This window comes from Xenopus laevis, chromosome 1S (genome assembly GCF_017654675.1).
Source record: "Xenopus laevis strain J_2021 chromosome 1S, Xenopus_laevis_v10.1, whole genome shotgun sequence".
Taxonomy (NCBI): domain Eukaryota; kingdom Metazoa; phylum Chordata; class Amphibia; order Anura; family Pipidae; genus Xenopus; species Xenopus laevis.
The window spans coordinates 37,924,956-37,936,943 of NC_054372.1; the positions used below are offsets into that span (position 1 = coordinate 37,924,956).

Here is an 11,988-nt window from a genome sequence, read left to right on the forward strand (position 1 = left end):
GGCTAAGAAATTCATCCAAGCATCTGCACTGATTTATGAATGTGCTGCAAGAGGTGATCACTGCAGGCAGCTATATTGACTTTGGCACTCGCGTATAAGCCGAGTTTTTCAGCACCCAAAATGTGCTGAAAAACTCAAACTCGGCTTATACGCGGGTCATACCTCCTTCCGCGGCCCCAGCAGGACTGTCCTGTGCCGGCAGGGAAGGACGCGCCGCCCGGAGCTCCTGGACCTGCTCCGGGCGGCGACACAGTCAGTCACAGACATTCCTGCTGGGGCCGCGGAAGGAGGTATGACCCGCGTATAAGTTTGGTAAAAGCTGTAGATGTACAAATATCTCTGCCTTCGTGTCTATTCGTGCTGTATCAGAGTTTAGTGGCACACCTAAATTCAATCCTCCTTGGCTGCTGTAAATATTAATCTTCAGGAGCCTTTGCTTCAGTCCTGAGTACTATGCCATAGTGTTTCTAAATGCATTAAGAAGAACCAGCCTGAACTAGTGTACTTAAGTCTCTTCCTATTCTTTTATATGTAAGGGTGGCTTAGATTATCATCTTATGACTTGTTGCGGAAGCCCAGCTTATGCAGCTCCTGAACTGATCCAGGGTAAAGCCTATATTGGCTCTGAGGTAAGAAATCTGTAATTAATAATCAAGAGTATCTAGAAGTGGTAGATTGTGAAACATTGCCTATTTGCAATGTCATCATTTTTATACTTTAATTTCAGAGGCACATTTGTTCTTTATTCCGCCAACCCTGTCTAGTCATCAATCAGTGCAATAACCATTTCAGTAAAACAAGCTTTATAAGCATGTCCTGTGATAGAAAAGGGGGAATTGTGGTGCATATGGCACAATTTTGATTTTATGTGCCGAGTCTGAAATGCAATCTAAGAAAACTCCAGGTGTGTGTTCATTCCCCTCTTGTTCAAGAAAAGTGCCAATGCCTCTTCTCCGTGGATGTATATGATGTTGGGAGATAAGCAAAAGGAGCCACAACTTCTCTCATATCTTCTTCTTTGCACTGTCTTTGTGGATGCACAAATTCTGCATTATCCATCCACCTGCCACGTTTTACTGTGACAGAGGGAAGAGCAGCAGACGTGAGGGCCGGGGTGGGGAGAGCGACAGATGGGGAGGGCAGGGGGGGGAAGTGGCAGAGGGAAGCAAACATGAAATAGGGGTAGACAGAGGACCCTTTAACAGGTACCTGCCCAGTGTCCCCCAATTGTTGCGGCCGGGTCACATTCACATTTTGAAATCTGACATGGGGCCCCTAGGCTTATACACGAGTCAATACATTTTTCCAGTTTTCTTAGGTAAATTAGGTACCTCGGCTTATACACGGGTCGGCTTATACACGAGTATATTTAATTTTAAAACAATTTAAACCAGGGATACCCTTTTTAGACAGATGACACACATGGGGCTCATTTATATTACTGGTCTGTACCCGATGACAACCAATCCATTTTTACTGCTCACTGTTGTACCCGCAGCTGGCTGAAAAGAATCAAACACCATTTAGTTGCTATAAGTTTCTGATAAGGTGCAGAATTGCCTAGTGCTTAAAGGGGAACTATCGCAAAAATTAAAATTTTATATAAGCTTCATCATACTGAAATAAGAAACTTTCTAAATACAATCAATTAAAAATTCTGCACCGTTTCTGACATAATCACGTTTATCTTCACTATCCCTCTCTCAGCATCTGTTTCTCTTCATTCTCTCTACAAGCACTAGTTGGGTGTCATTGACAGTTAGATCCAATAAATCTTATGGGGGGGGGGCTCCTTTTGCCTAGAAGATGTATTAGAGCTGACTCTAAATCACCAGAAATCCTGTCTCTCTACATGCAGAATTTGTGCAGAAGGCAGTTATTTTGTTAGATTTGTTTGCACTGGAATCAGTTATTTGAATGAGCTCTAATTCATCTGCTAGGAAAGGAAGCCACCCTATAAGATATATTGGATCATTTATCTTACACCTAACTGCTGCATGAAGATGAATTGAAGATAAAGTATTATGAATTTAATGTACAGTGATGTGTACAGCCTAACCCTATATAAAAACATACATACATACATACATACATACATACATACATACATACATACATACATACATACATACATACATACAGTGGTGCTAGAAGGTCTGTGAAGGCTATAGAATTTTCAATTTTTGTGCATGAATATAACTTCACACAAGCTGTAAAAACTTTTAACAACAAAGGTTTTTCGAAATGTGTCATGGCACGAACAAAGGAGATTTGGTGACGCCAACCAGCAGGCCCAGATTGATAATCTGTGGGTTCTGGCAAATGCCAGATGGGTGCTGAAAGTCACTATTTAATGGGCAGGTGGGGCTATGTGGGCCTCTGTGTACCTAAAATGCTAGGGCCTATTTGAATGCTCTACCCAGACTAGCTCAACAGACTGATAAAGTTTATAAAACTACTTCTAAAGAGTTTAGACACAACTAGTCGACTGACTGCAGATCATATTCACCACGGTTACCCACCCCTGGAATGGCTGACCAACAAAGATTAGAAACACAGTTGTGACAGGTCTCAAAAGAACCAAAGGTAAAGTTTTGAATTGGCCAATGCCAATGTTCATGAGTCCACCATCAGGAAAGCACTGAACAACAATGGGATGCAGAACAAAACTGGGTAGTGTAAGCCACTAGTACCCAAAAGGAACATCCTTGCACACGTACATTATATTTATATAGAAATAGTAATAAATAATAATACTATAATAACTCATGGGGTCCCTAACTTTCAAGCACCATTATACATATCTATATCTATCTCTATATATATCTCTATATATATATATATATATATATATATATCTCTATATATCTCTATATATATATATATATATATATCTCTATATATCTCTATATATATATATATATATATCTCTATATATCTCTATATATATATATATATTTCTCTATATATCTATATATATATATTATCTCTATATATCTCTATATATATATTATTATCTCTATATATCTCTATATATATATATATATATCTCTATATATCTCTATATATATATTATATATATCTTATCTTATATATATATATATCTATATATATATATATATATATCTCTATATATATATATATATATATATATATATATCTCTATATATATATCTCTCTCTCTCTCTCTCTCTCTCTCTCTCTCTCTCTCTCTCTCTCTCTCTCTCTCTCTCTCTCTCTCTCTCTCTCTCTCTCTCTCTCTCTCTCTCTCTCTCTCTTCTCTCTCTCTCTCTCTCTCTCTCTCTCTCTCTCTCTCTCTCTCTCTCTCTCTCTCTCTCTCTGGGATGCACCGAATCCACTATTTTGGATTCAGCCGAATCCATAATCCATCTTGGAAGATTCGGCCGAATACCAAACCGAACCCTACTTTGCATATGCAAATTAGGGGCTGGAAAGGAAAAAGTGGAAAAAAATTGGTTTGCTTTCTTGTTTTGTAACACAAAGTCGCATGAAATCCCGCCCACCCCACAATTTGCATATGCAAATTAGGATTCGGATTCGGTTCGGCCAGGCACAAGGATTCCGCCGAATCCGAATCCTGCTGAAAAAGGCCGAATCTTGGCCGAATCCCGAACCGATCCTGGATTCGGTGCAACCCTAATATATATATACACATACATGTTTGTATACTCTTGAGAAAGATCCCTGTGAGGGATCGAAACGTTGAGTTAAATAAAAAGTTTTTCTTTATTTCGCCTGAAAATCCTGCGAGTGCCGCCATTCTTCATCTCTACATTTACCCTGCTGGCTCGGGCACCTAGGTACTCTATCCTGTAAATGGTGTGCATATATATATATATATATATATATATATATATATATATATATATATATATATATGAAACCTTATTGGTGGACAAAGGGATGTGATCAAATGCTGGACAGCTAGGCAGTCTAATCTCACTGTCTTTCAATTCAATGCAGCACAGCACTGTACAGGATGCATATGTCAAAAACTTAATTTCCCAAAAACAGAGGAACCAAAAGAATGGCAAAAAAAAAATCCTTTGCACCCTTGCAGTTAAAGTTATGGTTATGTAGAATGGAAATAAAATTGGCTGCATATTATATTATATTACCTTGGAAACCTTTACATTTTTGATGAGGTGCACTTGGTTTTAGTACCACATATTGCACTGAAGAGGTGATTTATAATGAAGGCACTTTAATTAGCACAAGTACTCTCTTATGCTTATCATAACTGGAGGGGCTACTGACATGCTTTAGGCCCCACAGCAAAAGACTAATGGGTGGTTATTTATTTTTAAATTACATAATATCAGGCATAAGAATGAATAATAGAAAAAAAAACATCAAAGGTTACCCCAGGCGAGCCAATCCAATGTGCAGCTTTTCAGCCACAGGTCCCGTGACATTCCACTACAGTAGCCGCACAGCTAAAACACTGCAGGTTTGGCATCTCACATAAAGACAAGCTATTGTGAAAGGGGTACTCACCCGCTCTATCCGTGACTCTATGCTCCCAGAGCTCATAAAAGAGGTCCAGATGATGAGAAACATGAAAAAAGTGGCCAGCACCAGCAGGCTGCGCAGGAGAAAGCCAGGCTTCAGCCTCATAATGCTGTGAAGGAGAGAGGAAGAGGAGGGAGAGAAGCTGAGCAGAATAGTCCAGAGTCTTCTTTTTAAAACAGACCTGAATGCAGCACAGTGTAACTGCCATATAGCACACACACAGTACAAACACACCAGCAGTTCTGCACTGCTCAGTACAGGTATGGGATCAGTTATCAGGAAATCTAAAATCCAGAAAGCTCCAAATTATGGGAAGGTCATCTCCTATTAATTAAATCATTCAATTAATAAAAAAATACTTTTTTAATGTAATAAGAAAACAGTACATTGTAAGTGATCCCAACTAGTATATAATTAATCTTAATTTGACAAAACAATCCTATTGAGTTTAATCAACGTTTAAACAATTTTTTTAGCAGACTTAAGGTTTGACGGACCCAAATTACATCTTACGCGGAAAAAACCCCCCCAAAAAACAGGTCCCGAGCATACTCGATAACATGTCTCATACCTGTATAACCAATGCAAAGAACAGGCAAGAGCAGCACGTAAGCACTGCAGGGCACACAGACTATATGTATACAATACAATAAAAACCCACACTAGCCTCATTGTGCTGCACACGCTGTCACTCACCCACAACCACGTATTTAACCAGCAATACACACACCTTCAGTCACCTCCACATCTGCAGCAATAACGTTCAGCTCACGTACTCCCATGCCCTGCTGTCTAACACCTGCAAAGCCCTGTACCACACACCTTCTATGTATATACCACAGGCACAGGTGTAAGCTGCCTCTACTCACAAGTCTCAGTTCCTTTTTTCCCCTCCCTTGTGCTGTAGCTGCCCCCTGCTCTCTCTATTACGTGCAAAACTTTTTTTTCTTGTTGTCGTTATAAGGTGTGACTGGCTGCACTCATTTCTGGTACCTGTGTCACCGTCCCCACAACGTAACAACAAACAGTGACAGCAAGCCTGTTAGCCATCACCCAGTCTGTGCAGCTCAATATGGAGACCAGGCTCTAGATCTGTGGCCCCAGTAGGGGTATTTGCCTAGCAGACCCCAAATATGACACATCCATTAAGTTACAGTCACTATGTAAATGTGCATATGATTTACACAAGATTTGTGCCAAATCTTGACACAGTCAGTATTATAATAGAAAGCAGGACAAATCCAATGCAGTAGCTATGACTGCAAAGTGCTTTTATTGGGGAAAAATGCTCCCCCGATAAAAGCACTTTGCAGTCATAGCTACTGCCTTGGATTTGTCCTGCTTTCTATTATAATACTGACTGTATCAATTTGGGTGTGGACACAGAACACCTTGGCAGGAGAATCCACCTACATATACTAAAGGTGAGCTACAGCCTATTTATAATTGATTTGTGCCAAATCTGAATCTGCTGCTTTGATCATATATGTCTGACTATATGGATGGCTACAGGGGGGTGGATTTGGTTAGCAGACCCCTAAAAAGGCAGCCATCTGCATCAGACCACTGGAGCCACATGCACAATGTGATTGGGCTACTGGTCTTCAGATGATTGGCCCCACCATAAGTAAAGTGATATCAGAGCACAGATATGTATTAGCTACAGCTGGATATGCTAAAGACCCAGCACTGTGTGTAAATTACTAACAGAGCTCAGATCAATGTCCCCTATCCAACCAACACACACACACACTACTGCCAATTGAATACAACGATCAGATCCCAGATCAGTGACAGCAGCTATGTGCAACTGACTCCCCCCACCACTGACCCCCTCTATCTGTAAATCCCAATGTTTCCGAGCTCAGATCGGCGACCCCGTCCCATCCATACAGAGAAATTGTCACAACACCCCCATATGCCAGGCACCCCAAATATCAGACCTCGGCTAGACGTGGGAACACGAGGTGAAAGTGATGAGATCAGAGCCAGACGAGAAGGAGGAATAGCTGCAGCCACAAAACAAAAGTGCCGCACGCAGACGAGCATAGACGCTGCTTCTGTGAAAGCTGCCAGCTAACTGAGAAAGGGTAGCAGCCAGTTCCTATCCTCTGGTAGGACCGTGATGACATCACGACCATGTGATCATGATGTCTATACCAGGTGACCGTCTGTTCCAGGAGCTGCAGTCAGTAAGCGGGAGGTTCAAACGGGGGTGGGTGAAAGTGAGGGTGTCTGGTCCAGAGGGAACACGGAGAGCTAATACTTGTAGGAGGATGTAGCTTGACTGTTAGTGACTACGGAAACAAATTTAGGACATCTTCAGCCACAGGGTGTCTGTGCTATGCGATCTCCTTACAAAACGGAATGTGACTCAGCCTTCACGTCTCACAATTCCTACTTGATCTTCCCTCAGATTCGACTGCTCGTTCGTCAGCCTTATCGAAGCCTCATTCCGAGTGCTTAGAGATCGCATCGCTGACACTGACTTTGGCTGAGAATGTCCTAAAATGGTTTCCGTACCGTAAACTGGGGTGTAAATTCTGCCAATTGCTGCTGGAGCTTGTTTCTGACAACCACTTGACTGCACTGAGGGTTAGTTACATTGTGCCACTAGATGTGGGGTGAGATGATACACTGTGCTGCTTGATGATGGGGATGATCCATTGTGCCGCTGGATGTGGGGGGGGCTAATCCACTGTGCTACTGGATGATGGGGGATGATCCAGTATGCCACTGGATGTGGTGGGGAGGGACGGATCCATTGTGCTGCTGGATATGGGGGGACTAATCCACTGTGCTACTGGATGATGGGGGTGATCCATTATGCCGCTGGATGTGGGGGGGAGGGATGGATCCATTGTGCTGATGGATATGGGGGGACTAATCCACTGTTCTGATGGATGATGGGGGATGATCCATTATGCCACTGGATGTGGGGGGAAGGGACAGATCCATAGTGCCGCTGGATGTGGGTAGGGTTGCCACCTTTTCTGGAAAAAAATACTGCCCTTCATATATTTTTATGTTTTTTCCCTATAAATAACATTGGCATCAAGCAACATTTTAACCTGCCAGGCCGGCCAGCTGGCAAACCTAGATGTGGGGGGGGGATACATTGTGCTGCTGGATGTGGGTGGAGTAATACACTGTGCTGCTTGATGATGGGGGATGATCCATTATGCCACTGGATGGGGGGGGGGAGGGACAGATCCATTGTGCCGCTGGATGTGGGGGGACTAATCAGTTAAAGGGGTGGTTCACCTTTAAAGTAACTTTAAGTATGTTATAGAACAACCATTTCTATGCAACTTTTCAATTGGTTTTCATTGTTTATTTTTTATATTTATTTTTTTCTGATTCTTTGCAGCTTTCAAACGGGCGTCGCTGTCCCCTTCTAAAAAACAAATGCTCTGTAAAGCTACAAATATATTGTTATTGCTAATTTTTATTACTGATCCTTCTATTTATCTATTTAGGCCTCTCCTATTCATATTCCAGTCTCTCATTCAAATCAATGAATGGTTGCTAGGGGTAATTGGACCCTAGTTACCAGATTGCTTAAAATGCAAACTGAAGAGCTGCTGAATAAAAAGCAAAATAACCAAAAACCTTCAATAATAGAAAATTAAAACAAATTGAAAATTATCTCAGTATATCACTCTCTACATCATACTAAAAGTTATCTCAAAGGTGAACAACCCCTTTAAGAGTAATTGCACTGCTGTAAAGTTCAATACTTGACAAAGCTCAGTTCTTAAAATGTTCAATTTGTTTTTTCAAATTCTTTTGATTTCATGGAATTGGGGGCTATATTGGGTTTCAAAGAAGATTGGTCCATCAGTTGTATCATTTTGTATGGTTTTATGTACCACTGAGTCTGCTCTGTTTGCTCTTATTTTTTTAATATTCACGCAGCATAATACCATAATAACTGACCTACATAACTTAACGTGATACTGACACTATAAAATTACTTTTTAAAATATGAATATACATTAAAAGCTACCTATAGGTCCTACCTATAGGTCATGCTGATGCTGTTTTTTGCTGAGGTTTGTTTTTGTAAATCACTGCTAGTGGAAGTTCCTAAACCTGACTGTTTTTTCCAACCTGACTGTCCCATCTCAGCCTGTCAGTTTCTAATGACTGTGGCAGACAGGCATGTAGGCTGTTAAATTCCACTAACCCATAGGGGCACATTTACCTAGGGTCGAATATCGAGGGTTAATTAACCCTCGATATTAGACCATCAAAGTTAAATCCTTTGAATATCGAAGTCAAAGGATTTAGCGATATTCCTACGATCGAACGATTAAATCCTTTGAATCGAAAGATTTGAAGGATTTTAATCCATCGATTGAAGGATCAGGAAATTGTTAGTAAGCCTATGGGGACCTTCCTCATAGGCTAACATTGGCCTCGGTAGGTTTTAGGTGGCGAACTAGGGGGTCGAAGAACTTCGACTATCGAAAGGTCGAATAGTCGAACAATTTTTATTCTGAATCGTTCAATTCAAGGTCGAAGTAGCCCATTCGATGTTCGAAGTAGCCATATTCGACCATTCGAAATTCGAACTATTTTTCCTCTATTCCTTCACTCGAGCTAAGTAAATGGGCCCCCAAATATATTAAAATACTTATAGGATAAGTCAACCCCAAAAATATTTTTTTTGTCTGACTGTTGATACAATACATATACACATAACTTAAAAACCATAGAAATGTGTAATGAATGTACATGGGAAAGTTGTGTTTTCTTTTATTAGGAAAAAAAAATATTTTTGAGATTGACTTATTCTTTAAGGTAGATTTTACTGACCCAATGAACTGACTGACTTATTAGCACATTAACTAGACTATTTACATGAATTACTTATACAGTATCATGAGCTGTTGTCATTAATATACACAAAAGTGCAGTATATTCAAGCTGCCCAACTATTTTGACTTTGATATTGTTAGCGTTTTATTTTCTTATTGTACAGGATATTGTAAAAGATTTATTAATGTTATTGATATTGATACCTGCAGGCAGGGGCCGTTAGAAATCACGGGGCCCCATACAACAAAATTTGCCCCACCCTAGATCCCGCCCACTCCACATCACAGTTAAAAGACCACACAGACATCAGCGTTAAAAAAGTTAACCCCCCCACACACACAAGTTATAAAAAGCTATTGGCTCCAGGGCCCCCATAATTTTTTTTTAAAAAAAAGCATTGGGCCAGGGGCCTATAGAATATTAAAATAATACATTGGTGGCCAGGGGATTAAAAAAAACAAAAAAAAACACACATTGGTGTTCAGAGGAATTGAACTCAGGACTTCAACTTCGCATCCTTTCGTGACTTTGGGTCTTTTCGCTGCTTCAGGACTTCAACTTCGGCTGTTTTTGTGACTTCAGGTTTTTTGCCACTTCAGGACTTCAGTTTCGGCTGTTTTCATGACTTCGGGTCTTGTCGCCGCTTCAGAACTTTCGACACTTCCACACTTCGGCTGTTGAGGACTTAGGAAGCAGGTGGCGCGGCTTCGGCGCTGTCAAGGGGTCGCCTGGCTGTTTAGAAAAGTTCAGTACTGCCGGGCCCGGTACACTTGTACCTCCTGTGCCCCCCCTGATGGCGGCCCTGCCTGCAGGGCTCAGAAAGTGAGAACCTATTGTTCATAATGAATGCCCATTAGCAGATGCACCTTTAAAAGATATGTACAGCTGAATGTATGTAGGTGTGTACAGCAGTATAAATAAACATGTTTGTAAGAAATAAAAAAACTGTGAAGCTGAAGTCTGATTTTCATTTCTTTGGAGACTTCCTATTTTTCTTGGCATAGTCTAAATTCTCTGCCGCACCCTAGAACTGAGTTGTAGCATAATCAGGATGTAAACCAGGAAACAGCTACGTACACGTGGCTACTACAAATCATTCACAATTTTCCACCTGTTTTTGCTCCACCCATTGAGTTAGAAGGACAAATACATAGTCTCTTTATAAAGCATTCCTGTGGCCAAACCCGGTTTACTCTTACACATATAAGATCAGCATATAAATTTTGCAATGATTAAGCATTCACTTTCATGTTCATAATGACTTCCTAGAAACCTTGTGTTTATTTTGAAAGCTTCAAGCATGTTGTTTCATTGTGTAATGTTATGTTGTGAGTATGACCTGTAACCTTTTCCAAAATAAAATAAAACAATATAAACAAAACTTGGGTAGGTGATAACTGGCATCAAATAAAACATTATTTCTGGCTGAAAGGAATTTTATGTCTACCAAAGCTGCACTTTTGTGCATGGAACAGGTATAGGATCCGTTATCAGCAAACCCGTTATCCAGAAAGCTCCGAATTATGGAAAGGCCGTCTCTCATAGACTCCATTTTATCCAAATAATCCACATTTTCAAACATTTTCCTTTTTCTCTGTAATAATATAACAATACTTTGTACTTGATCCAAACTAAGATATAATTAATCCTTATTAAAAGCAGAACCAGCCTGTTTGGTTTTTTTAGCGTTTAGATGATTACGGAAAGTTATTGAGCGATGGCTAAAACATCTTTTGCAAAATCACACGTATACACTGTAGCCAACAATGGATAGCTGCAACAGCATCGGGTTAATTTCAGGGAGCGTACATAATCCATAGCTCCTAAATATGAAAGTATAATAGTCCTCTTCAGTGACCTCATTCACTGCAATTTAAAAGACTTCTTTAATAAACAGTTTTCAGCCACTCACCCTAGGGCTCGGCTTACTGGAAAGATCCTGTCACCTCAATATCTTGTTTTTTAGGAATTGGGCACACTGGGGCAAATTTACTAACTTCCGAAAATTCACCAGCGACTGCTTCGCTGACATCGCAACACTTCGGCAGGCATAGATTTGCCAGGACAATGCTAATTCACAAAAATCCAAAGTTGCGTCCTGGGCGGCGAACGCTAGCAAAGTTGCGCTAGGGTTACTGCACCAAGCGAAGCGAAGTTGCTCTAGCGTTGCCTAATTTGAATACAGCAGGAATTTAAAGTTGAATGGACGTATGTGTTGCAGCCAATACTTACACTACACGAGCCTGGGAAACCTTAATAAAGGTTAGTTACGTCCATTCGCCAGAGCGCAAATTCGCTGGGCGTTAGGGAGCGAAGTACCACTAGAGTCTATCTCCTTCGCTAGCGAAGTTACACCGTTAGTAAGTACCGAAATGATGTCATGCTGACGAATTTTCGGCAGCGTTAGTCACTTAGTAAATTTGCCCCACTGTATTCAGATAGCTGGAGCAATCATATCTGAATCACGTAAGGCAGTATGGTTCACACATAGCTCTCTGTACTTGATAATGAGTTCAGTTAGATCGGATTGATTTGTTATGGAGTGTTTTAAATGGATTTCATTCAGATCGATCTTGTAAGGGTCAGGCCACACTGGGCGTTTTGGGGAGATTTGGTCGCCTGGCAACTAAT

The 11,988-nt window shown here is 40.8% G+C and overlaps 1 protein-coding gene across 4 annotated transcripts in view; it reads right to left on the bottom strand.

The window, feature by feature from the left end:
- Window positions 1-7,200, bottom strand: part of galnt7.S (polypeptide N-acetylgalactosaminyltransferase 7 S homeolog) — an 84,237-nt gene extending 77,037 nt beyond the window's left edge. The window contains exons 1-2 of one of the 4 annotated variants that reach the window (XM_018243206.2): window positions 6,477-7,200; window positions 4,519-4,642 (exon numbers count right to left, since the gene is read on the bottom strand). In XM_018243206.2, the coding sequence (XP_018098695.1) occupies window positions 4,519-4,638 (120 nt within the window). In that variant the 5' untranslated portion in view covers window positions 4,639-4,642; window positions 6,477-7,200. Of the gene's footprint in view, window positions 1-4,518; window positions 4,643-5,263; window positions 5,283-6,476 lie in introns of those variants that run through there. The other 3 variants (XM_018243207.2, XM_018243205.2, XM_041579520.1) reach the window with 3 other exon arrangements.
- Between the last annotated feature and the right edge of the window lie 4,788 nt (window positions 7,201-11,988).